The following is a 27,713-nucleotide window of genomic DNA, read 5'->3' on the forward strand; positions in this document are numbered from 1 at the left end:
AAAGAAAAAGAATTCACACAGTAACGCGAAACTACGCTCTACAACGTTCAAAGGCGGTCGCACAATTCACAAGTCCTTAAAAACTTCAACAAAGCCCTTAAGGCCTTGAATGCCGAAGCCCGTCTGGACCAATGTCCTAGAGCTTTTTCCTCTGTAAAGGGGCGATTGTCCAGTTTTGCGAGAGCGGTCACTAGCACTGTTCTTCGCACTGCGTAACGGGGACAGTCACAAAGGAGGTGTTCAATCGTCTCCTCGCAGCCGCAGGTGTCACAAGTAGGGCTGTCGGCCATTCCAATGCGGAATGAATATGAGTTCGTGAATGCCACGCCGAGCCACAGGCGGCACAGAAGTGTTGCTTCCGCTCGTGGCAACCCTGGTGGTAGGCGGAGTTGCAGACGTGGATCCAATTTGTGGAGACGTGCGTTCGTGAATTCACTGGTGTTCCACAGATTCTGTGTAAGCTCACGGGCGAGGGAGCGAAGACTTGTTGCTGCATCTGTTCTTGACAGCGGTATGGGTATAATCTGGGCGCCATCATGAGCCGACCGGGCAGCGTCATCCGCACTGTCATTTCCTGAAATTCCACAGTGACCCGGTATCCACTGGTAGATGATGTTGTGTCCCTTGTTGATTGCGTGATGGTGGAGTAGTCTGATGTCTGCGACTAGTTGCTCATTTGGTCCATGGTTGAAAGGGGACATCAGACACTGAAGAGCTGCCTTTGAGTCACATAAGATGGACCATGAATGTGATGATTTCTGAGCAATGAACTCCAGAGCAGCACGGATAGCTGCGAGTTCTGCAGCCGTCGATGATGTAATGTGAGATGTCTTGAACTTGAGGGTGACGCACTCTGTGGGAATCACCACTGCTCCAGCTGAACTATTAGAGGATACAGAACCGTCTGTGTAAACATGGATGCGTCCTCTGTGCTGTTCATGTAGCACTGAAAGCACGGTTTGTCTGAGGGCAAAAGTTGACATCTCTGTTTTCCTTTTGATACCGGCAATAACAAGAAGAGCCTGGAGTGGATGGAGGCACCACAGCGGTTGAGATGGTCGTGCTGCAGGCGTGAAGTTTGATGGTAAAATTCCATGGTTGGCAGCAATAATCTTGCTAAACGCTGAACGAGGTCGAGCGGCAGGAAGGGAGGCGAGATGATGCGATGGAAGTCGGGCGAAGTGCCTGATATGCATCCTTAAAGTGTCGACTTGAAGATACGTGTTGATGGGGTGGTCATGCGCGATGGCTATTGTTGCTGCCGTGGACGCACATCTTGGAAGACCAAGGCAAATTCGCAGAGCTTGAGCTTGTAGAGATTGGAGGGCAATGAGGTTGGTCTTGCCGGTCCCACCCAGTACAGGTAAGCTATAGCGCAGGAGACCTAGGAAGAGTGCGTTATAGAGTTGGAGCATCGCACTCACAGACGCACCCCATGACTTTCCCGCAAGAAATCTGAGCACGTGGGTTATCATGACTAATTTCCTTTTTAGGTAGGAGATATGAGGACTCCAGGAAAGGTCTCGGTCCATTATCACTCCTTGAAAGCGGTGCGTCTTCTCGTAGGCAATTGGCTGTCCATTAATTCTGATAACGTATGGTTTCATTGCTTTACGCGTGAAAGCGACTATAGAGCACTTCTCGCAGGACAGCTCCAGACCTCGTGCTCGAAGATAACCTGATGTTAGTGTGGCCGCTTTTTGAAGTCTGGCGCGCACCTGAGGACGCGTCGCTCCTGATGACCAAATGCATATATCGTCTGCATAGATCGACACATGGACGGATTCCGGAAGGGTATGAACCAGGTCGATGAGCACCAGGTTAAATAGAGTGGGGCTCAAGACTCCGCCTTGTGGTACGCCTCGGTAGGTGTTGCGTTGTGATGACGCACCGTCCTCTGTTTGCACAAAGAATGACCTGTCCTTCAAGAAGCTGGATATCCACCGAAAAACAAGGCCGCCTAGGCCGACATCACCCAAGGCGTCCAGGATGGCTTGATGGGTTACGTTGTCATATGCGCCTTTAACATCTAGGAACATCGCCGCTGACAGTCTCCTGAGGCTTTTTTCGTGCTCAACAGACGAGACAAGATCTATGACGTTGTCTATAGAAGAGCGTCCGCGTCGAAAGCCTGCCATAGCGTCAGGATATAACTTGTAATGTTCTAGATACCACTCTAGACGCGTCAGCACCATCCTCTCCATCACCTTTCCTAGACAACTGGCCAGAGCAATGGGACGATAAGACGCCACGTCTAGGGGTGATTTACCTGGCTTGAGCAAAGGCACAAGGCGGCTGGACTTCCATGCAGCTGGAACTTCGCCTTCACGCCATGAATTATTGTACACGTCTAGAAGTGCATGCCGGGCTGTGTGACCAAGGTTTCCAAGAGCTGCGTATGTCACCCCGTCAGGCCCAGGCGATGAGGAACGTCTGCACACTGCCAACGCCGCCTGCAACTCCTCGATGGAAAACAGATTGTCCATACGAGAATCCCGCGAGATTGGAACATCACGGAGATCACGTGTAGCGAACGATGGCGGTAGACCAGCGACCTTGAAACAGAAGTCGTCCGCTACGTCGATCTCCCTGCGACCTTGGTAGAGAGCCAGGCATTTGAAAGGGTGGCGTTGTTGCGGTGATGTTCGAAGACCACGCACTGTTCTCCATATATGTGACAGGGGTTTATGCGGATCAAGGGTATCACAGAAGGTTTTCCATCTTAGAGACTGCAGGGAGTTGATCCGACGCTGGATCTTCTTCTGTATGCGTCTCGCCTCCCTTAGGTCGTAGATGGACTTGGTGCGCCTGTACCTTCTTTCCGCGCGACGGCGGATTGCTCGAAGCCGCTCCAATTCTGCTTCGAATTCAGAAAATTTAGGAATAGGCCTAAAAGATCTTGTGACTTCTTGAGCAGCGGCGTTAATTAGCCTCTCGATGTTGCCAGGCAGACAGTCCCGGACCTCTTGGCAATTCTTCTCCATGAGCGACGTGTATTTAGGCCAGTCGATGTGATGAAGAACTGTAGTAGAGTGTGACTTGCGTATGCCGTCGATTTTAACATACGTTGGAACGTGGTCACTACCATGCGTTTCGTTGTCCGTGAACCATTTCACACTGGCACTGAGGCATCTTGAAACAAAAGTCAAGTCCAGGCAGCTGCTGTATGTCAATCCCCGCAGAAAGGTGGGACTGCCATCATTTAGGCAGCAGAGCTCATGGTCCGACGCGAAGGATAGTACACGTCTTCCTCGACAGTCCATCTTTAAGCTTCCCCATAGCGGATGATGCGCATTGAAGTCGCCGGTAATAACCCATGGTCCAGGTGTCGCTGTTAAAATTCCATCTAGTCTTGAGCTGTCAAATCGACTCGAAGGTGAAATGTAGGCACCTATGAGCGTGAGTGCGACGTTCTTGCATTTTATAGTCAAGCACACATATTGATTGTTGTCATCAGGTGCCACTGGGTGTAAAACATATGTGAAATCGCATCTGATATAAACGATGACTTTGCTGCGGTCGGTACAGGTGGCAGACATGAAAGCTTCATATCCTGATAGGCGGATGGCGCTCTCAACGTTTGGCTCACAAATGACAATTATTGGAAATTTGTTCTTAAAAACAAACGGACGAAAGTCCGAAATGCGCGATTTAATGCCTCTGACATTCCATTGGAAGATAGACGCTTCTTTGACCTCTTTAAGGAACGAATGTAGAGGAGCAGCCATGGTACTTCTCAAGACCGGAAAGTACCGGATACAGGGCATCCAGTATTTGAAGTGCGCCTCGAGCTGCCGGAGTGTGTATGGCAGTCAGTAGTGCTCGTAGCGTGTTCATAAGGGCCCTTATCATGGTGACAACTTGTTTGTCGTTGTCTTGGTTGCCAGAAGGTGAAGCGTGATTCGGCGAGCGTACTACATCTTGTCGCTCCGCTGGTGGATCTAGCCGTGGCAATGGCGGCCACTCGTCGCTTGAGGCAATGATATTGGAGACTTTCTGCTGAGGAATGTCATTGCTGCTATTGCTAGTTGTATGCGGAAGTTTCTGGACTGTCAGTGGACGCGGTGCATCCTTAGCAATAGCAGTGGTTTGCCTAGATCTCCGGCGACGTGAACGTCGACGTCGCACCTTAGCGCAGCCTCCCTGTGCGAGGAACCATCCCTGACCATTTGCCTCAAGACTTTCGCCTCATTTTTCACATGTGGGCAATTCTTCGAAGTTGCATCGTGAGAGCCCTGACAATTGCAAAGCAGAAAGAAGACAACGCAAGAATGGCGAAATAGGCAGGACATTGCTATTGGTGCTGCCCGAGCTGAGGGAAACATAGGGGGTTGGGGAGGAACGGGAAACAGGTAAGAATTGCGCTCACTGTACATTTCCATTTTCATGAGATAAAATTCAGCGGGAATACAGGAATTTATCAAAAGGCATCGAATTCACTTCAGTGTGAACGTACTCACTTTTGTAGAGAAGGTGTCGCACCATCGATTTTAACTGTAGATGGCAAGAAGGTCAGTTTTTTTTTCTATTCCAGCTGTTCAAGTTTTACGACCCTCTGCTGGACAACATGATGAGCATCGCTCCTGTTGAACAGTGGAGGAAGATTCGACCAGCTGCGAGTCCAGCATTCTCGACTGGAAAGCTGCGAAAGGTGATTGGTGTTGTCTCTCTCGTGTCGTGACATTGCGCACGCCGTGGTTCTATGACGACGTCGTCTGAACTGACACCGCAAGCGTGTACTCCTATTCTGGCCAGCATTGACGACAGCTTCCTGTGAATGCTATATAAGATGACAGTTTCTATAGAACGTAATGGAATGCACTTGCAAGACGTCTCTGCGACTTAAAGCCCTCTCGCGTGACCTCTAACCTGTGGAAAATACAGTGCATGTTACATGCAGCGCATGAGATAGCACGGCTATGTCTTTTGTGCGCAGGCGGCCTTCTCAGCGAGTTTCGAAGCAATCAGCTCAGTCGTCATCTTGTCTGAACCACAAAATAGGTTGCATCGTTTATGACGTCGATCCTGAGTTGTGTTCGCTATGGTGTTCGCGAAGCTGTCTCCTTCGCTCGCTCCGTCATAACTTGAACGAAAATTAAGACGGCCCCTAACAGAGAAGCAGGCCTTCGTTAACGCTATCAAAACATGGTACAAAATCCTACTTTGAAGGGAGAAATACACAGAAACCATTGTACGTGACGCACTTGAGTGCATCATGTGGTATTCTTCAGAAACCTTAATTTGCTGGATGTGTCAACCAAACTGAGGCAAAGATGGCAGCCTATGAAATTTAAAAAAAATATGGTGGTGGTATACAGTTGACAAAAGTGCTTTTTTATAGTTTCATTCACTTGCTTTTTTTAAATATGGTAATGTAGAGTATGCCTCATAATGAGAACGTGGTTTTGGCATGTAAAACCCCATAATGTCTTTTTTGACATGTGTTCGTCATGATTCCGTCTGTTCAGTCACCACAGAAAGGCAAGCAAAATGCGGGACACATATACATTCGTTACAACTGCTGCAATCAGCGCTAAAGCTTTTGACCCGCTTGAATTATACCGTGAGGCCAGCGCCACGTATATGCTGCATATAGTCGGAGAGGCTAACTTGTTTTACAAGTTAACTTATAACGGCATTTTAGTGATAATAGCAAAATGTTTAAATTGCAGAAGCCTAACAAACTAATCATACAAGAACTTGACAAGGAACTGCACAGAGAGTACGACAGCTCTTGTAAAGGACCTTCTTGTGCACGTTTACTACTTGGAATCTAAGGTCTTTCTTGGCTGTAAACTTAAGAAGTAACTGAAGAAGACTCGCAAGAACTAAACACATTCGCGAACAAAATTTTTTTGCACATACGTACACTCTTAACTGCTTCGAATGTAATTCGTACAAGCGCTTTATTCGCCTCAGGGCGACTTTCTTCTGGATGGAGACCTTATATTTCGTATCTATCACGAACGCAGATGAACTCGTTAATCGAGGACTGCGCGGTTATGACCGCAGAACACCTGAAAAAGGCGGCGTCTAATAGAGAAGACATCGATGTCAAACAGTAAGTGCCCTCAGGCTCTCAGTGAAGAGAAAAAAATTACTGGAGCCCGTGTCCAGCACGCGCATCTCTTTCTGCAATTTTAAGTCGGGCGTTAAGAATCCGTTTATTATTTCTGCTGCGTAGGTTCTTTGGTCACTACACCTTGGATGTCATTGCGAGGTGCGCTTTCGCAACAAGGCTGGACTCTCACTCTGACCAGACCAACGAATTCGTGACCAGATCAAGGCAGGCCTTCTCTGGACGCATCACACCTCGCCTTTTCTTGTTCTGTGAGTTTTGTGCTACAAAGACGCCGTGCTTGTGTCGCGCATACTTTTGACTGGCGAGAATTTGACTTACGAATATGTCATAAAATTTTCAAAATGCAATAAACAGCTTTAATGCCTCGAAATAGCCGCGTCATTGCGTATCTTGTTGAGCAAGTTTCAAGATAGGGTACAGCTGCTGTGCTCAAGACTCTGTAAAGTTATTGAACTCAACCACGACGCGAAGGCACCAGACAATGAGTCGCAGGCAAGAATTGGTGAAATGAACTGCTCTTTTAATTGAAATGTAGAAATAGAACGGAAGCGAGAGATGACAGTAGTCAAAATGACGACTTAATTGCCACCAGTGGAAGGCTAGCCTACATCGTGCCCATAGGCGTGCAGGGCTCTACAAAGTGAGCTACGGTGACGACTGCCTCTCCGTCCACTTTCTTAAGTATTTGTGTCTGTATGCTAAATCCAGTCCTGGGAGTGTTGGCCGCAGCGCTACTGGTGACCGTAGTGGCGGATGGGGAATATTATTTCCGTCGTAAGTGTCATGTAGAACTTAAACTTTAGTAGTGGGCAGCTGGTAAATAAACCAAAGGCAAGCTCACACAAACAAAACACGAAACAAATCAGGGTCTCCTGACTTTTCTATCTCATTTCATAGCGGGGGCCTCTAAGCGAAAGGAAGTGCCACATCCGCTTCCATGTCCTTGAGTGGCACTGACTGACACTTCCGGGGCTTGATCTAAAGCACACATGCACAAATACAGAAGAAAGTGGACGGCGGAACAGTCGTAGCCGATAGGACACTACACTGGCATTTCGGAATATGCGTATTTGGCTTTCCCTGGTAATATTTTATCTAATTCTTTCTTTTATAATGACGCCGCCATTCTCGGAGTCATTACAGGAAGGGTAATGCTTAAAATATCACATATACGTAACACACTGGGATACGCGTACATTCCCTGATACAGAATGAGCGATCAATGAGGAACAACAACAACAACAAAAAACTTCATTCCACCTTCATTTCCATTTTCCTTAATTTTTCTAGCCTTAAGATTAAAGGAACGATTAATTTTCCCCAATATTTCCTGGGCTTCAACAAGTCTGTTGGTTTTATGTTGTGGTAAAAAAAAAGGAGTGTGTTAGTTCTCCTTATTCTTCTTGCTGAATTTCACAATGGCGCCCACTTCCTCACATTGTCAAAGTCGCCACTGTTTCGCGGATGTAGCACAATGAGGTAATGAGCAAGATGGCTTAAGTAGTGCACACGAGTTCGGTTTAGCAAGGTCATTATCAAAGCGTACGCTTTATGTGCTACAGTTTGAAGGGGCTCACTTCCGAGGCAGGATGAGTGGCTATCGCGTAGTCCTTTGTGGTGGGAATGCACAGGTTGTTGCATTGAAAAAAGAAAGAAAAGAAGAATGTGAAAGTTTTCCAGCTGATAGAGTTCTTTAGCAGACGGCTTGTGCGAGCGCCTTTGACTCTGTAGTGCTGTCCGTATACGTTTCTTCTTTTGTTCCTTTCTCGGATCAGATATAGATATCCCTAATGTATATAGTAACCCAGAATGCTTATACCTCCATTTCAGTCGTATTTCCAGCCATTGCAAAGATCCTAAAACTTCGACCATTCAACGCAGACATCTTTCTGTACTTCAAGCAGATATGTCAGAACATCATTAAGGCCCGACAGGACAATCAATCCGTAAGTGACATTTCCTCGGTGTTTACAAAGCAGTTGTTTCATGCTTGTCAGCTACATCCTTTCTGCCCACTAGCGCCACGAAGACTTTTTGCAACTTATGATGGATGCTCAAGAAGGAAAACTTGGGTCTACAGCAGAAAATACCACTGAGAGGGACAACCAGCTCTTCAACCTTGGCTCAGATGTCAAGCCAGATACTTCGTTTTCGTCGAATAAGAGTAAGACGATTTTAATTTGTTTGAACTGATGAAAACAACGCGCCTTCTTAATATGGGGTCTTGCGCAAATAAAAAGACTGTGGCCATTGCAAGAGAAAAGGTCAGTGCAGGATTGCATGAGAAGCAAAAGCGACCACCAGTAAAGATATAGGTTTGCATGATTCGTTTGGAGCGCGTGATTGACACGCCTAGCTTCAAGGTTTTCGCGTCTGTATTGTTCAACCCAGTACTACCACGCATTGAGTACCTGACATTAAAGGGGGCTAAAGAACCAAATAAGTTGATCTGTACTAGCAAATTAACATTTATACAATTATAAATACGCCACATTTACCGCGAGGCGGAGCTTGATGACCCAGAAATTACGCAAAATTTGAAGATGGATCGTGACACGGACTTGAAGCTCCCGCGCAAATTCGCCACGACGTCAGAGATTTTGACGGCGTCCACTGGGGCCTAACTTATTTTTATCAGCAGAGACGGAATACACTGTATTGTAAAGAAGCGAAGCACAAAACTTGGACCATTTATTTTAACCTGGCAAAAAATAAATTTTATCTATAACGGAGTCTGGTGTGTGCGTGGGAATATTGCATTATGCTTCACGATTCTCGGGGACCATTAAATGCATTTACTTTAAAGAATTAAATGACAGCTATATTTTAATATTTGCATGCTTTTAGAATTCTGGTATTTAAGAATTTGGAAACAGCACTTGCTCTGCACTATGAACAGAACAGAAAGCGGTAACCTCGCAAGCAGCAGTTTCATTCAGGCAAAAACAAAGTGGTCCACCTTAGAGTTATATAGAGTCAAGGAGCACGGTGAAGATCCGTCGACAACTCCTGCGCGATAAACCGTACGTGTAATTAGTTTTACAGCGAAGCTGGTTATGACTAGGGTTCCATGTAATTTTGCTCTGCGTCAACAAGAATCTGGGCTGATTCTGGTGATAGTGCAGAAAGTTTCCAAGCGCAATGTCACATAGACCTGTGGACTCCGGGTAGTAGGCCCCAGAACCTGTAACGTGCTCTTCAACTACCCTTGTCACACCTGGGACCCAAAAAATGGCACAAGGATAAGAACAGAGGTTTTGGAAAATATTGTTTACATTTTCCACGCAATCAAAATAACTTTGCGTCTTATTTGTAACTTTCCTTCATTCCAGGCAAGCCTGTGTGTACGTGTTTCTGTGTATATTTTTGTTTGTTTATTGAAGTCTTCTTACTCGATGTCAGGCGAGAACGACAGGGGAACGTTTTCCCTTCACCTGGATGCCACATGCGACGATTGTATCTTAGCCCAAAAGGCCCACCGCGACGGCCATGTCTACGTTCGTAGAGGCGGTGCCGTCGAAACGTCACGCATGTCTAGTTTCCTCTGGATCCTTCGGGCGGTGGTCCCGTCGTCGGCGCAAATGCATATGAAAAACCAGAAAGACAAGCTGCCGTTTTCCATTTTGAATTTCACTTATCTTCCGTCGTCGTAATGGGGAAGCCGCGTGTTGTCTGGGCTCCCGAGAAGCAGCGTGCCTACGAAGAGCGACGTCCCGCATGAGCTTGTCGTTTTCTGGACTATCTTCATCGGTGGTGCTTGCCGCCCACTGGCGACGATCGCATTATCGTTTTTGTTCCTGCCGTCGCTCTTCATAGGAGCGTTGCTCCTCGACAATCCGGACTATACGCGAATATGATGGAATTCATATAATAATAACAGAGGTGACACGAGTGAGTGAGTGAATAAACTTTTATTGGGTCCAGCAAAACGCGATAAAACGCGCACCCGGCTGATCACCCGACGGGACTGACAGGTATAGCCTGCCGGCCCGATCCCGGGCGCGCTGGATGGCCAGGATTTGGTCCTCAAAGACGGCATCTCGCAGGAGCGCGTCTCACCCTTCCTTGGTGAACTTCGGACCCAGTGGCCCACACTCACAGAGCATATGAGGCAAAGTAGCAACCTCACATCAGGCTACGCAAGAACAATTCGGATAAATCTCGGGATATATGCTGTTAAAGGACGCCGGATTTGGGTAGGAGTTCGTTTGAAAGAGTCTGAGTGTGACCGCCTGCGGCCTGCTTAGCTTGGAGTGAGGTGGCGGGAAAACCCTTCTCTCTCAGTAAAATAATTTAGTAAGTTCATTGTGCGTGACAGGCGCGTCTCTGTGTGGGGGGAGAGAGTCGCCCTATCCGAGGGCAGCGCGGTCGGTAAAGCCACGCGCAGCCTCGTGGGCAGACTCGCTGAGGTTCAGAGGAACCCCTCACTCGCCCCGACGTGGACAGGGAACCAAAGGATGGAGTGTATGGAGGTGCCGCCATGTTAGGCGCCTTTCAGAATTTGAATTACCTGCCGGGATATACGTGGTCTTTTTGGAATGCCCTGACGGCCACTTTCGAATCGCTATACACCCTTTCTCTCCGACCGTCTTGCATGGCGAGTGCAATGGCCACTTGCTCGGTCACCTCGGGGTTCGTCGTCCGGACGGAAGCACAGTTGATGACTTTGCCCAGCATGTCTACGACGAAAAGCGGAAAAGCTTTGCCGTCTCGGTATGCAACTGTGTCAACGAAGCTTGCTTCGATCTTGTCCTAGTTTATTTGCTTCAGTATATTCAATGCTTTTGCCTTCCGACGACCTGCATTGTGAACAGAATGAACGTTGCGGGGCAAAGGGGCGACCACGATCTTCTCCCCTATTTCGCTGGGGATTTGGGTGTTTTCAGCCAAGTTCTTGGTGGGTGCGAGTCTGATCTCCTCGAGGATACGCCTGCCGACCGGCGTGGTCAACAGCCGAGTTAGCTGGGCCCGTTCCTGAGCCTCGGCTATCTCCTCCATGGTGTTGTGAATGCCGAGCCGAAGGAGGTCCTCAGTGTGCGTTGTGACGGGCAGCCCGAGGGCTCTCTTGACGAATTTTCGAATGAGGGCATTCAGCTCTTCCCGCTAGGCTCGGAGCCAGTTGTGCATGGCCACCATGTAGGTGAAGTGACACAACACAAAGGCGTTGATGAGCCGAAGCAGGTCGTCTTCCTCGAGGCCACGATGTCTGTTCGTGACCCTTCACACGAGGCGAAAAGCATTGCCGGTCTTCGCAAAGATCTTGCGCAACGCAGTGCCGTTGCCGCCACCTGATTCGATGAACATACCCAGGACTCTGATGTTGTCGACCCTGGGTATCGGGTCACCGCTCCGAGTGAACAGGTGAATGTCACTTTCCGAGACCAGTTTCCAGCTCTTGGGTCTGCCGCCTTCTATTATATAAAGCAGAAGATCAGATTTGGTCGGGGAGCATCTGAATCCGGGAGTTAGCAGGTACTGCTCCGTGACGTCTACCACCTCTTGCATGGTGCTTTCCACTTGCCCTTCGCTACCGCCGGTGCACCAGATTGTGGTGATATGAGAATGTGTGCGCTTGCCTTTTATTACAATGACCACCGATCAAGACATCGAATGCTTTCGTACCTTTGTTCAGAATTCTGTGCCACCTCTATGCTGTGTGCTGAACAGCTTCACTAGTTATCCACCTGCGCAGAGTGCAATGGCTCATTATTTATTTAATTCTGGTTAATCGCGATACTATTTTTCTGACACTGTCGATGTAAATGTTTGCCTGCAGCCCTGACTGAGGACGAGTCCATGGCGCAGTGCGTACTGTTCTTCCTCGCTGGCCAGGACACAACCTCAACAGTGATCTCGTTCACGCTGTACCTGCTTGCGATTCACCCTGACGTGCAGGAGAAGCTGAGAGAGGAAGTCGACGAGTGTTTCAAGGTTCACGTACGCAGTCGGAGTTGTTTATTTTTTACTGAATCGGGCATACTAACGCTTTCGCGTACTGACATCGCCAATGGATTATTATACAATAGCTGAAATACCATAAAGTCGGGAGTTTTTCGCTAGCTGTATGACAATCAAAGCACAAATGATGCCTTGTGCAGGTCGTGGGTTTTGTTACCGGCTGATGTGTGCGGAATGCAAGGACACATGTGCTCTTAGATTTAGGAACACGTTGGCAATGCGCAGGTGGTGCAAGCTACCCTTACCTTCCTATTGCGGACTCTCTCGTATCCCATATGTTACTTCGAATCGCTTAACTCAGTGAACGAATCGATCAAACATACTAAAACTCACGTTTCTATTCTAAATGGGACAACTTCGGTCATAACTTCGGGACAGGAGTATAGTTCATTCTCTATATTTACGTTCAGCTTGAATGACATCCGTAACGTAGGGACTGAGATACCGGATACAAAGTTTTGCGTTTTACGCTTTTGAAGTTAAGGAAGTTTTCGTGAAGAATTCCCATTAAAGACGATACCGCAGCGTCCCCCGCTTTTTAAAACTCGTTCACAATGGGAAAAGTTGGAAATGGCAGCAGCTTATGCGAATGCTCTATAAGAGCGCTGCGTGTAGTCCATTGTTTAACCTGAGCGGCTGTCAGGATAACCAGCCAGGAAAAAAAAAAGAAAAATATCTGAAGCTGTATGCACCAGTCTAAAGCGCATTATGTAATACTAATACGATGTGCGAACAGAGTAAAGTGCTTAGATAAGGGGCTATGTTAGAGGAAGACAAAGCGTTACGCCTAGGAGTGTTGTAGTGTAGCTATTTAGATAATATTAGGTGCATTTATTGTAGCTAAGCTACGGAGAGCGTTTAGAGCCATTGGGTGTATCGCTCATGTAGCTGTCACACCATTCACCAAGCGAGAAAATTGTGATAAGACAATTGTTTAAGCGTCGAGGTTTTATTGCGATGTTAGCTACACGGCTTGTTCAGAGTGGTATACAGTATAAAGAGGAACATGACAGTGGCATTCAATATCAAAGCGAGCGGAAAACGAAGCCATTACAGGACGCGCCCTTAGCTGTAGGCTAGTATATCTACAATACTGAAGTAAATGTTTTCGACATCCGCGTAAGTGCAACGCTAAAGATTTGACAAGGAGATTAGGAAAATTTCAAAGTGACAGTGTCTCTGGCTTGGCTTTAAAGACATGCCGTTCTGCTCTGTGTTGTATCCAGGGAGAACACCCGAGCTTGGATGTTGTCACAAAACTCAAGTACCTAGACTGCGTTGTCTCCGAGTCTCTTCGAATGTATCCTCCAGCGACGCGGTAAGACCATTCGTTAAACTTTCTCAGTGCAGACCAAATTTTCTGTAGGTAATGTGCCAACGGCAGGAAGAATGTGAAATGGGTGCCTTTAAAGGGACACTAAAGAAAAACAACAAATCAGTTTAGGCTAATTATGTATTTCTGTAAAACAGTATTTTCTATAATTTCGTGGAAATGCGCCAATTATTAGAGGAGAAAATGAAGGGGAAACATACATGTCTTGAATTTCGCGCCAAAACACCTGCACTGGTACGTCAGTGTGAAGTCGCAGATTTCAAAGTATATTACCATGTTTGGGCCCTTGTGGCTCAGTAAAAGTCCTAACATGCTAAGTTCTGTCTTCGGCTTTTTTAGAATAAAGTGCAGTATATCTAAAAATGAACAAGAAGAATCAACTAGGCTTACAGAGACGCCGCCACGGTAGGTTTTTGCGGGAACTTCAAGAAGGCGTTGCCACGTGCCTTTCGTTCTGGCGTCTTCACTGGCTTACTAAATATCTTACTGTAGAAGTCGCCTTTGGGTAGTGTAGAAATGTGGTATGCTGGCAAAGCACAAATTATTTCTTCTCTTTAGTGTCTCTTTAATGTGCAATTTTTCGTTACCAACCGAAGCCCTGTTTTCAAATAGAAGCCGCGCAACCAATTAGACAAATAATTATAATAAAGCCGGGTTGTTAGCGTCCATCGGACTTACCAATCAAGTCTTTTTTGCGCACTTATTTTCAGTATTGAGCGATCACCGTATGAAGACTACGTTCTCGGAGATACAGGAGTGAAGGTGAAGAAGGGCGAGTTGGTGGCCGTCCCCGTCTACTCCATGCACTACGACCCGCAGTACTTTCCCAATCCTGCGAAGTTTGATCCAGAAAGGTAAACAGAGAAAACGACAACCTTTGAGCAGCGCAGCTGTGCTAGTTACCAATGGCGTCATGTGTTTGCATTTTTTTAGTTGACGAGAGTAATACGACTGGCCAATTTCGTGCAGGTTCAGTGACGAGAATGTCGACTCCATACAACCGTACACGTACCTGCCGTTTGGAGCAGGGCCTCGCAACTGCATCGGCATGCGGTTCGCCCTGCAAGCCGTGAAGCTGTCTATCCTGCACACCATCCGAAACGTGAAGGTGGTTCGGACGGAAAAGACAAAAGTGAGTTCGAGTGTTTGCGCCAACTCTGGCATCTAGTGCGTTGCGGTATATGAGCGGCTCTGACGAGTACGCACGCATCACAGCGAAGTATAACAGACAGAGGAGGAGCATTGCTTGCTGCAGGCGGACCTATTGCCAAGCAGAAGCGGCCGCCGATTGCTCCGACCGAGCGCTATTTATCAAGCGCGGCAGACTCTGAAACGCGTCGCCATACGTCTGGTAAACCTGGGACATCTGGTAAGGGAATGGCGAGGAAGGATTCGAGCCGGGGAGCCACAGGCGGCACGCCATCCATACGGCGCTATGAATGCTGTCCCGCTCAAGTGGCTCGCCATTCGCAGCCTAGCTATGCATCATGGAAGTTTACAAAGAATAGACCTAAGACACTGGTGAAACATGCACAATTACTCAAACGCCAAGTTGCATTGCAGGTCGCAATTTGTTCATTACGTATGAGTACGTTTCTGCGCATCGTAGCACCCTGTTACCATGAATATACAAATTAGCGTATAGGAGTGCGAAATGATGTTGCACTTCGGGACATTTCAGTTTTGTCATTTCTGTGTTGCCGCTCCTGAGCAAGGGAACGTTTTTGGAAAAGTAAGGGCTAATGTTATTCTGTTTCTTATTTCAGGTGCCCCTGCAATTCCAGAACGGATTCAGCGTCCTGACAGCCAAAGACATCACATTAGGAATACGGAAAAGGGGCTAGCGATTTTCCTAGCGAAGTCGCTTATATTTTGAGGACTGGGTGAAGCTGACTGTGCGAACGGCTCCGTCTAATTGTATAGTAAAAGACGGACATTTACAGCTTTACAGATGCACAGCGACTTCGAGTTCAGCAACTTGATGACATCCGGCCAACACAGAGACATTCTTAGAAGATCTGTCGCACGTGTCGGAGCTTTCGGGCGAACCTTCAGTTTTATTCTTTACCTCTTCCTCTCCATCTCGTAACTTTCAATGCCTTTACATACCCCACCCCTTAATCGAGTGCAGGACAGCCAGCCGGAGAATGCACTGGCTAAACTGCACGTCTCTCCTCCGAATGTTTGTCTTTTGCCCCTCCTGGATGTATGCGCTTTGTTAAGACGAACGACACCGTACGAAGATGTGTCCAATGCGTAATAAATATAAGAATGGTGTCGTGCGCCTGTTGTAATTCGTTGTAAAGAGTCATTCACATAACATGGAAGCAGTGTTCATACCATACCTCGTGATTGCCAACCATACCACACCTCGTGCATTTGTACCAACCTTGAACGAAAAATTATAAACAAAACATGTTTCAAAAATCTGTTCTTTTATAGGTTATGCACTAGCCTTACAACGTACGTAAGAGTCATCTTCCTGAGCAGAGTGAGAAAACCACGTTGCCTTTATCGAGTATTGGCCGTATTCGTACGTTGGTACGTTTCTTTGTACAGGCCGTCATTATTATTCTTAGTTCTCACGATTACATAAGTAATTCTATTTCATGGAACTAAACATAGCCTTTTTATTCTTTTATAATGAAGCTGTGTGAGCGAAAATTAATTCTCTAGGCAAGGAAAACTTAGCGCCTTAATTTTTGCGCTAACCATACTCTATATTGGCACGCGAATTATAGCAAAAACAAGTACAACATGCTTATATTGTTACGTAGGAAGACGCAGACGACAAGCTATGTACAAATATATTTACAAGGAAAATACGCTGCGCTGGGCCAAGAGGCAACAGCCCGCGCTAGCTTCTAAATCGTCGTCGTCGTCTTCACACTGCTGGCCTTTCGTGATCGCACATATTGTGCCGTAGCACTACCCCCGGCTGCAAAAGCGCCGTCCCGGAGCGACTAAAGATCGGACTCGGAAGCAGTGTAGTAGGCCTTGAGCCTACTGACGTGTACGACATCACTAGATGCCACAGGAGAGGACGAGCTTGAGCCCACAGGAGCAATTTCGTAAGTCACAGGCGTCACCTGGCGCAGCACGCGGTAGGGCCCTGTGTATCGCGAAAGAAGCTTCTCTGAAAGTCCGACGTGACGAGAGGGCGACCACAGGAGCACGAGCGCACCAGGTGAAAACTGTACGTCACGATGGCGGGCGTTGTACTGACACTGCTGAGTGGTCTGTGAGGCCGTAAGTCGAGGACGGGCAAGCTGGCGTGCATGGTCGGCGAGGGCGATGGCGTCGCGCGCATACTCGCTTGTTGAGACCGCAGCAGGAGGAAGTGCCGTGTCTAGGGGCAAGGTAGGTTCGCGACCGTACAGTAGATAAAAGGGAGAAAATCCGGCGGTGTCGTGCCGGGAAGAATTGTACGCAAATGTTACGTAAGGAAGGGCAATGTCCCAGTCGTGGTGGTCCTTGGAAACGTACTTGGCCAGCATATCGGTAAGAGTACGGTTTAACCGCTCTGTCAGGCCATTGGTTTGAGGATGGTATGAAGTAGTCAGTTTGTGTTGAATGGAGCAGGAACGCACAATGTCAGCGATAACTTTCGAGAGGAAGTTTCGACCACGGTCAGTAAGCAGCTGTCGCGGGGCGCCATGAAGCAAGATAATGTCACGCAAGAGAAAGTCCGCGACGTCAGTGGCGCAGCTGGTAGGGAGAGCCCGAGTGATAGCGTATCGGGTGGCGTAATCAGTCGCGACGGCTACCCATTTGTTCCCAGAGGATGACGTAGGAAAGGGACCGAGCAGGTCTAATCCAACACGAAAGAACGGTTCCACAGGGACGGTGATCGGCTGGAGATGACCGGCAGGTAGCACCTGAGGTGTCTTCCGACGCTGGCAGGGATCACAGGCAGCAACATAGCGTCGAACGGAGCGAGCGAGACCAGGCCAATAGAAGCGGCGGCGGACGCGGTCGTACGTGCGGGTTACCCCAAGATGTCCTGCAGTGGGTGCGTCATGCATCTCAAAGAGCACAGTCCGTCGTAGATGTTTTGGCACGACAAGAAGAAGATCAGGGCCATCAGGGAGGAAGCTCCTTCGGTACAGAATGCCGCCCTGGAGGACATATCGGCGAACGGATGCGTCGGTAGGTGTAGAGCGCAGACGCTCGATGAGTGCTCGCAGCGATAGGTCTCGGTACTGCTCATCGGCGATGTTAGCGAAGGCAGACACAGAGAAAATGCCGTCGGCGGTACTACTGTCGGCGTCGTCAGGCTCGTCAACCGGGTAGCGAGACAGGCAGTCAGCGTCCTTGTGTAGTCGGCCAGATTTGTAGGTGACAGAGAACGAATATTCTTGGAGGCGTAAGGCCCAGCGACCAAGTCTTCCTGAAGGGTCTTTCAATGAGCATAACCAACAAAGCGCGTGATGGTCTGTGACAACGGAAAAGGATCGGCCATATAAGTATGGGCGGAATTTCGCAACCGCCCAAACTAGGGCCAGACACTCACGCTCAGTGATGGAATAGTTGCGCTCCGCGGGTGAGAGGAGCCTGCTGGCGTAAGCGATAACACGGTCGTGGCCACGCTGGCGTTGTGCCACTACTGCTCCAATTCCGTGACCGCTGGCATCAGTACGGACTTCGGTAGGCGCAGAAGGATCGAAATGGGCCAGAACGGGAGGCGTTGTGAGAATGTCGATTAGATGAGAGAATGCAAAGGCCTCGTTATCGCCCCACTGGAAAGGAGCGTCTTTTTTCAAAAGGTCGGTTAGTGGTCGTGCTATGGCGGCGAAATTCCTCACGAAACGGCGGAAGTACGAACAAAGGCCGATGAAGCTGCGCACATCCTTGACACACTTCGGAACAGGGAAGTGCGTAACAGCATGGATCTTGCCTGGGTCCGGTTGCACTCCGTTCGCGTCAACGAGATGTCCAAGGACGGTAATCTGGCGACGGCCGAATTGGCACTTCGATGCGTTGAGTTGCAGACCGGCTCGCCGAAAAACGTCCAGGATTGCTGAGAGGCGCTCGAGGTGCGTAGCGAACGTTGGGGAGAATACGATAACGTCGTCCAAGTAGCACAAGCACGTGGACCATTTGAAACCGTGAAGAAGGGAGTCCATCATGCGTTCAAAAGTAGCAGGAGCGTTACATAGGCCGAACGGCATCACCTTGAATTGATAAAGACCGTCGGGTGTTACAAAGGCAGTCTTCTCACGGTCGAGATCGTCCACGGCAATCTGCCAATAGCCGGAGCGAAGGTCAATAGAGGAAAAATAGCGAGCACCGTGGAGGCAGTCAAGGGCGTCATCAATCCGAGGTAGGGGATACACGTCCTTTTTGGTAACCCTGTTAAGGTGCCGATAATCCACGCAAAAGCGCCATGAGCCATCCTTCTTTTTTACCAGCACAACCGGTGACGCCCAAGGACTACATGACGGTTCAATAATGTTCTTGGCAAGCATTTTGCGAACTTCTGCGTGAATAACTTGACGCTCAGCTGGTGACACTCGATACGGGCGGCGATGAATAGGAGGGGCATCGCCGGTATTAATGCGATGTTTGACAGCTGTAGTTAGGGCTAAAGGACGATCGTTAAAGTCAAAAATATCGTGGTAGGAAAACAGAACGCGGTAGAGTTCACGAGCGTGCTCGGAGGGCAAGTCGGGGGCAATCATTTTCCGGAAGTCAGCGATGGTATAATTTGTCGACTGCGATGGGAGAGGAGTATCGGATGAAGTGTCGTCTACTGCAATGGATGCTACTGAGTGATCCTCGAATGAACAAAGCTGGGCCAAAGACATCCCACGTGGCAGCACTTGTGTCGTCAAGCCAAAGTTGACCACTGGCAGGCAGACGCAATTCGCCGTAATAGATAAAACTGTATGGGGTACTGTGATCCCGTGTGTAAGGAGGACGTCTGGCATAGGAGCCGCGATGTAGTGACCGTCGGGGACTGGTGGGGATGACACTAGGTCAACGTAGGTCAGTGCCGAAGGTGGCAAGCGAACGAAGTCGGCGGAACTGAGGCGACTGGGGTGTGGTTCAGCAGGATCCAGAACAGGCAGGTCAAGGCGGAGAGTACTGGCGGAACAATCGATGAGAGCAGAATGTGCGGAGAGGAAGTCTAAGCCGAGGATGATGTCGTGGGGACAGTGGGCGATGACTGTGAATAGCACGATTGTTGAGCGATCGGCGAAGGAGACGCGGGCGGTACACATACCAATGACGGGGGCTGTTCCGCCATCGGCGACACGGACAACAGGCGTCGTGGCGGGCGTGATAATTTTCCTGAGCCGGTTACGAAGGTCAGCACTCATTACGGACAAATGCGCCCCAGTGTCTATGAGAGCAGACACAGAAACACCGTCGACTTGCGCGTCAAGAAGGTTCAGATGAGTGGGCAAAGTCAGTAGAGGATTTGGCGGCGTAGGGGGCAATGCAGCGTCACCTCGAGGCGCTGCATCGTCTAGTTTTCCGGCTGGGAGCGGCGTCCGAAGGGAGTCGGCGAATAGGAGCGACGGGGCTGGGGAGAGCGAGATTGTCGTCGCTGGGGCGAAGGCGAACGAGAATAGGGGCGGTTCGTTGCAGGAGAATCAGTGGCGGCATTATCGGAGCGTGCGGCATAGGGACGAGAAGGGCCACCTGAGGGGCGAGAGTAGGCAGTAGAAGTAGACCGGATCGGGGAACTCCAGCGACTACGACAGTGCCGAGAAATGTGCCCGATGCGATGGCAGTGGAAACAAATAGGCTTGTCGTCAGCAGTGCGCCATTCAGATGGGTTGCGGAAACGTGGTGGGTAAGAAGATGCGGGACGGGGCGAAATCGAAGAAGCCGGGCGGGTATCAGGGCGATGGGCCGAGCAGATGGTGTGAAGACCCATGTTTTCAAACTCCTGGCGGACAACTGCCTGGATCAGTGAGACCGTGACTGCAGATGTGGGGGTGGGACTGGAGTCGAAGGCAGCCGGATAGGCGGCCTCGATCTCACGCCGGACGATCCTGGTAACATCGGCAGTGTTGTTGGGACGAGGAGCGTCGGCACAGGAAGATGTCGCTGGGGTGTTGGGCAGACGGGCAAACTGCTGGTCAATACGTCGGCTTTTGGCGAGTTCCAGGCGGCGGCACTCTTTTATAACAGCATCCACCGTGGCTACGTTGTTGCAAACGAGCAAGTTGAAGGCGTCATCGGCAATGCCTTTGAGGATGTGGGAGACCTTGTCGGACTCACTCATGTGTGCGTCAACTTTGCGGCACAGAGCCAAGACGTCCTGAATGTACGTGACATAGGGCTCCGTTGACGTCTGCACACGACTGGAAAGCGCCTTCTGCGCGGCAAGTTGGTGACCGTAGAGGTTGCCGAACAAGTCTCGAAGCTTTTGCTTAAGCGAATCCCAACTGGTCAGCTCATCTTCGTGCGTCCGATACCAAACTCGAGGTGTGCCACCGAGGTAAAAGACGACGTTGGCGAGCATGATAGTTGGGTCCCACCGGTTATTGCGGCTGGCGTGTTCGTAAAGGCTGATCCAGTCCTCGACGTCTTCCCCATCTTTTGCCGAGAATACGCCAGGATCACGGGGAGCGGAGAGGGTGATGTAGGTCGTCGAAGTGGCAGCAGGTGTCAGAGCCGGTGGAGTCGGGTTGGCGTCGCCGGGAGCCATGAAGGTAGGCTCGACGGACCGTCCACTGCGAAGCTCCGTGACGAGGTACAGGGAACGTCCACCTCCACCAAATATGTTACGTAGGAAGACGCAGACGACAAGCTATGTACAAATATATTTACAAGGAAAATACGCTGCGCTGGGCCAAGAGGCAACAGCCCGCGCTAGCTTCTAAATCGTCGTCGTCGTCTTCACACTGCTGGCCTTTCGTGATCGCACATATTGTGCCGTAGCAATATTACAGGAATTGAAAGCTACTTCCTAGTTAAGTGTTCTAGACATGAGTAAAACAAATAAACAGCGAATGAAAGATATATTTAATGCAAATAAAGAATCATCAAACGAACAGAACAAACAATCAACAACCAAAAACGACTTCCAACTTGAGTTTAGCCTAAGAAAACACTGGAGGATGCGTTTTTTGGAGCACTTATCCGACATCGAGGATATCGTCTTGGTAGGATATTTTCTTGTATTAGGCGAAGATGGGTGTCGGTCGCAAGTTTGATGCTCACCGAGTCGGCCATAGTTCATTCTATGTGACCAGTGCGCGGAACGGTCAAACGAGATTCACTTTGATCTTTGTTGTACTCTACGTCTTTGTTCGTTAAGTTGGTATAGTAACGCAGCAACAGTAATCGCAATAAGTTTGTCTGTCATGTTCTGTTTCGTGCTTAATACGCCGTGATCGCTCAACAGCTATGGAGCCCAAGCTAAGGAATGTTGTTAAACAAGACGAAGCTCTCTAGAGATATCTTTAAGCATGATGCCCTGATAAGTGTGAGTCAGAAAAAAAGAAAGAGGTTTGAAAGCCGTGTACCAACAACGAAGGTTAATTTAGCGGTACAAGGTTTTTCAACGGGTATGTCACTATGACATTTACCGACGGAACCTTAAGAGCACACCATGTGAATAAACAGGACGTTCCCCGACATATGACCAAGTCATTCCACTGTATGCACGCACGTCGCACTCTCCATTATAGACCCTCTTGTCGAGACACCATTAGTGGGCACATCGTTATGCGTCCGCTCGCTTAATGTCACGAGGATATCTCGCATTATAGGCTGCAGGCTGCACTAGTGCCACGCTGTCAAAGCCGTCAAGGACACATCCTTCAGACAACGCTGACGGTGAAACGCACGAAGGGTAAACAACCTAGAAAGGACCTTGCAGCCCAGTGCGCTCGTGCCTGCTTCAGCACATGGTTTCATTGAAGCGTAAGCGGTAGTACAGAGGACGTGAGCAACATTTTAACTGAAGGCTAGACGCATTTCTCAGTCGCGAGGAGAGCCACCGGCTTACGGGGTCTTTAGCTTCTGTAGTAGCATCAAACACTGTCAATTGAAAAGTACAGGGCTCAGCGAATGAAACGTGATACTCTGAGCGGATGGCGGTAAGCGTTTCGCACCGCCGGTGAGCGCTGGCGGATCGCTCGGCGGTTGAATAGAGTGAAAATTCGTCGCAAAGGCTCTCGCTTTCACGGTGCAAAGAGGAAACGGGTTGCGAATAAAGCGCTGACAGCCATGCGCTCCGAGTATCGCGTTTGAATCGCTGAACAGTGTACAGTGAAGATCTTATTTTTTATTTGGATTTTAAACAACGCCGTTTATTCCACCCCCACTTTTCCACGTCAACCAATGTAACGGAGCATGCTAAGGGGGTGAGCCCAAGGCTGACTTCTTCCCATATTTCTTCCGGTCGAGCCTATACGTGTCGATTTTGGACAATGTTTACACTACCATAAATTAGCGGGCCATGGTTTTATTACATGAACGCCATATTCGTAATATTCGTAATACCTAGATCCGCCTGGGTAAATCCTAACGTTGTCTCGACACAGAGGAGCTCGGACAACGCTCTCTGAATGAGGTACAAGCAAAGTACGTCCCCACTAGATAAGGGGCGTTCTGAGCGTTTCGAGGTATTCCTGTAGTGTGCCTTGATGCACGCCCTAGATATTCCACTTCTTCTGCGCCCTCAATATGCTAAGGTCAAGCACTAGCGACGATTGTTTTCCATAGATTAAATCAAGTTCTTATCAATTGTTTCGCCAAGTCATCGCCGAATTCTGCAACAGGGGTGCTATACCAATGCGCGAGAGTTGATGAACAATGGTGAAAGGAATGGAAAGAAAGGAATGCCCACAAAATTTGAGCGCTTGCTAATGCGCTTGCTTGTTTCGCGTGAAACACGCTGAAAAATGAGAGGTGAGAAAATGACAATACGCCGTGTCCCTGTTATTTCTGCGAAAGGAGCGTGGATACGGTCGGTTGGCCGGGAAAATAAAACAATAACAAAGGTGTCTCAAGGATGCGTGGTTTGTATTAGTGTCTTGCACAACTTGCGACTGCTCATGGTGACGAGCGCTATTGAGAGAACAATAAATTTCATTTGCGTCCCCCACCAACCTCCCCGCTTTCTACAGCTTTTTATCAATGGTACAGTCATTCCCCCTACCCATCGCACTCTAGTGCGCTTGCACTATATGGAGTGCACGCATCACTTGCATTTACCATACACATTCGATCGTCAGTGCCTTACATTTTGTGGCCATGACTACCAGTTTCGAATCTTAACTTGCTGGTGGAGCATCAAATAAGAAATTTTATTCATTGATGCCTTGAGTGGGAAAGGCATAGACGATGAAGCGAGAATGTTAGAAGTGAAGCTGCAGGCGTACGTGCTGGACGGAGGAATCAAATGCAGACATTGAATGCAGTTAGTTTTGAGCAACTCCATTTAATTGGAAGCGGCAATAGAAATTCGGCTCCCAGAATTGGCCACCACCCGCTAAAGCTACATGACGTAAAACTGAGGCGCTGAGAGAGAGACAGAGAGAGAGAGGCAATGGAATGTTAAGGAGGTTAACCGAAAGGATATCTCCATTTGGCTGCCCTGCACCGAGGAAGGGGAAAGGGGTGTGAAAGATTAGAGAGAAAAAAAAACCATACAGAATTGTCTCTGTCGCACAGTCTGCAAAGCTGTTAACGTCCCACTAGTACAGTCCACGTAACACAGTGCGCCGTCACAACTCGTCACACAGTTCAGTATCTCTTAAATAACGCACCAGCGACTTCATTGCGGCTCGCACTGATTTTCGTGTAGGCAAGTTTCCAAGATAAAAGGTTACAGGACAAATGATCCGAAGTACGTACATTATCTAAGTAAGTGTATTCGGTCTTTGTAAACTCGTCTGCAAAACTGCGAAATTCCATACGTATTCTCGAATAATTCTCAGCACATTCCTTTAATTATACAACTAAACATGTTTGTATTTTGTGGCTTACTATCCGGTTATCTTCTCTGGCTTCCGGCACTGATGCACAAAACGTTGCCGTTCGCGATCTCTGACCACAAAGAGTGTCTTTCAGCACATATTCTGATTTCAGTTTGCTTACTATTTGTTGAGTAGCTGGCCGCGCCTAAACGCGCCAAGATCTCGCTCAAAACAATGCCACTCTAACAAACAGAAATATGTAGCCATATCAAAATATCAAAACATAAGCTAAACTAAGGAAGAAAAAAGGAAGGAGGGACCAGTGGGTGCTGTACAGAAAAGGAATTCAAACAGATAACGAGACATCAAATCATCGCTCAGAAGTCATATCAAATTCAGCAAGTGCTGTGCATAGTTCCATTCCAAACTTCATAGTAAAGACGACAATGAACAATGAACATAAATCTGCGCACTCTTACAACAAGAGAAATTTCGCCCAAGCTTTGCTCTATGTTCCTCTTCATGCGATATTCTGACGCACTTTTATTTAATCTCCTCCGTGCTCCTTCGACAGACCACACGCTGATACGCTGTTTGTCAAGTGCATGAAATGGCATCGTTTCGCTGTTTGCCATGTTTTTTGCATTTTCTTTTTCTCTTGCCAACACAGCCAAATGAGACGCTAGCTAGACTTTACTGAGGTGAACCACCACAAGGCTTACCCACTTCGCTTACCCACCATCCTGCACATATCGCATTATTTCTCCCTGTATGTAATCAAGAGGCCTGGATGCTTGACCGCCCAACGCGATGCTTACCGCAGGGGTCATTAGACGAGGCGGACCTTGCAGACATACACATTAGGACATCAATGCACAGCAAAGATAAGTTGATCTGGCTCTCCAGTAAATATGTTCTGTCGGGCGAAACGGTATATAGGAAAAGGGTACGCATTTGGGCTGGTTGGTTCATGATTCCGAGCAATAAAAACAGCGCTAAACGACAGGACGAGTGAAGGGACACGCCGTTGTCTGTGTCCCTTCACTCGTCCTGTCGTTTAGCGCTGTTTTTATTGCTCGGTATATAGGAGATTGTCTAGTTAACAGGAAGTTTCTTGCAGAAAAAAATAATACTCTAGATACGCTAAGTAAGATACGCTACAGGACCTCCAGGACTTTGTCACTCGAGTGAAAAAAAGAAAGGAAAAAAATTTGGCGTTTCACGCACCAAATCTACGATATGGTTATGTGGCACGACCGTAGTCGGAGACTCGGAATTGATTTGACCACCTGGGGTTCCTTAACGGGCACACAAATCGACCCCACCGAAATGGGGCCGCCGCGGCCGGGATTTGATCCCGCGCCTTCGGGCTTAGCAGGGCAGTGTCAAGGAACTATATATACGCCACCACGACGGGTTCACTCGAGTCCTAACGAATCGCGATGAAAGCGCTGAAAAATGTTAATTACACGATTAAGCACCGTGCACAGCAGGAACTAAGTTTTTACAGCAATGCATAACTCTCAGCGGCGGAACTTATGATATTCATGGTGATAATATATGAATGGAAATAATGAACTCAAATTCGCTGTTTATATTCTCTATTTCCGCTTTTTTAAAGGCTTGTCACCATTGCAAAAGTGAAGTTACCCAATGCACAAAACGGATAGACCTTATAGAAATCCTGTGTCTAGCATTAGTCTTTAAAAGTACGTGTAGAAGACGCGCAGCGAAATCCAGACTTAGGTTTCGTTTGGTATTACGCCTCGCTGCGTAATATATCGGTGAAAGATTCGTTGACGGGAACAACAAAATGAATTTCGCCCCGCATTATTTCTAGTAACGGCTATTAGACGCAGGATCTCTCCAGAATGTATTGTATATGCTTTCCGCATGCACTGAAGGCTTACTTGATATACAGCTACCGTATTACGCACAGTCAATAAAACAGCCAATTTGCGAATTTTAGTTATTTAATTCACTATTAGTGATTATCAGAGAGATCTTGACGTTTGCCACAGTGACTAAAGTTTTACTGAAAAACTTGTATCCTAATTCATGGTTCTTTGTGTTCAATAATTGCTACGAATCTTCCATGAGACATGCGATATAGGTAAGCGCGAAATAGGAAAAAAAAATTCTGGTAATTTAACAAAGGAAATGAGAAGCGAAAAGAATGTCAGTGTGTTAACCACATACTACAGATGTACATAGGTGAGGGCTACAGTAAGACTTCATTTGTACACAATTTTATCACACTATTTCCTTTTGGACCACGCTATAGGTTGCTCTAGAAAAATGAAGACTTGCCTTATAACAAACGTCTGTCCTGTCCTAGGAGATCCTAACATCACATCCCACGGTATAATACTATAGCTTCAACTGCCCAAAAGCATCCCTACCTTTTTTTTATTAGAAAGGCTTTAAAAATCCACTGTCTCTGTCGTCAGCTCTTTCGTGCGATCGTATTTGCTTGTGTTTTCGACCTGCTTCGATACCCGTCGAAAGTAAGGGCTGTCGAAAAAGAGAATGAGTCAATATGGAAAGAAGAAGGTATAAATCAAGGATATTTCGACACGTTGCGTGCAGCGCGTGCTTCACCCAGTGGCACGTAAACATTAAGCACGTGCCGATTCAACTGTAGGCGGCAGACGGCCTTGACAACTCGGCTTTCGCATTATACGGGCTCCACTCGTTCACCCGGGATTCCCCCTCCCTTCTGATTCCTCTCCCCAGAGAGAGAGATACAGAGAGAGTTTCGTACCCAAGGCAACGCACACGCATTCTCCGGCCGAAGGTTGCCTTCGCTGCCACTCGACATAGCAGCGAGCGCAGCTGAACCAACGCGTCGCCAATTCTGAGCTCGGGCGTCGGCGAGCGGCAACGACGCGCCTTCACCGGACAGCGAGCGGACTGTACGGCGCGCGTGGGGCGCTGGGAACGCCCCTGTGTATTCTCGCGCGCTCAGTAAGGCATCACGAATAGCGGATTGACCATGGCGACCTTCCTGGGATTACCGGATTGGATTATCTTCGCGGCGACGGTCTGTGTCCTCTTATATCTGTGAGTAAATTCTTTCACTTTGCGAACCGTGACATGCTACGTATCCTCTTGGCAGCCAAAGGGGGCTGCGTTCCAAGCGGCGGGTAGCTAATTAAATTAAGGATAGATGAAAGGAAACCATAAGAAAGGGCACAAACGTAAGCAGCGCATTCAATGGTTGTATGTTCGAGGTGCATGCGTATATGCATATCCGTATAGGAACGCATGCTCAAAAAATGGACATCGACCTCTCAGTTAAACATAACTTTCTCTATCGTATCCCTGACAGAAGGCGCCTTTAAATGGCAAGGTTCCCACTGGCGTTTCAGAAGTCGCCGGTTGAGTTTTTTCGCCGCGACCGAAATTAAATTTTTAAGGCGAAAGCCTTAAATTGCTCACAGCCCCGTTCGTCTTG

At 48.3% G+C, this 27,713-nt stretch overlaps 1 protein-coding gene across 1 annotated transcript in view; it reads left to right on the forward strand.

Moving 5' to 3' along the window:
- The first annotated feature begins 4,534 nt into the window (after nucleotides 1-4,534).
- Nucleotides 4,535-27,713, forward strand: part of LOC135895801 (cytochrome P450 3A8-like) — a 49,028-nt gene continuing 25,849 nt past the window's right edge. The window contains exons 1-11 of the mRNA XM_065423978.2: nucleotides 4,535-4,651; nucleotides 5,973-6,061; nucleotides 6,185-6,330; nucleotides 7,913-8,028; nucleotides 8,102-8,246; nucleotides 11,859-12,019; nucleotides 13,267-13,358; nucleotides 14,084-14,227; nucleotides 14,343-14,505; nucleotides 15,140-15,212; nucleotides 27,229-27,319. Coding sequence (XP_065280050.1) covers nucleotides 4,568-4,651; nucleotides 5,973-6,061; nucleotides 6,185-6,330; nucleotides 7,913-8,028; nucleotides 8,102-8,246; nucleotides 11,859-12,019; nucleotides 13,267-13,358; nucleotides 14,084-14,227; nucleotides 14,343-14,505; nucleotides 15,140-15,212; nucleotides 27,229-27,319 — 1,304 coding nt within the window. The 5' untranslated portion in view covers nucleotides 4,535-4,567. The remainder of the gene's footprint in view (nucleotides 4,652-5,972; nucleotides 6,062-6,184; nucleotides 6,331-7,912; nucleotides 8,029-8,101; nucleotides 8,247-11,858; nucleotides 12,020-13,266; nucleotides 13,359-14,083; nucleotides 14,228-14,342; nucleotides 14,506-15,139; nucleotides 15,213-27,228; nucleotides 27,320-27,713) is intronic.

This window comes from Dermacentor albipictus, chromosome 4 (genome assembly GCF_038994185.2).
Source record: "Dermacentor albipictus isolate Rhodes 1998 colony chromosome 4, USDA_Dalb.pri_finalv2, whole genome shotgun sequence".
Taxonomy (NCBI): domain Eukaryota; kingdom Metazoa; phylum Arthropoda; class Arachnida; order Ixodida; family Ixodidae; genus Dermacentor; species Dermacentor albipictus.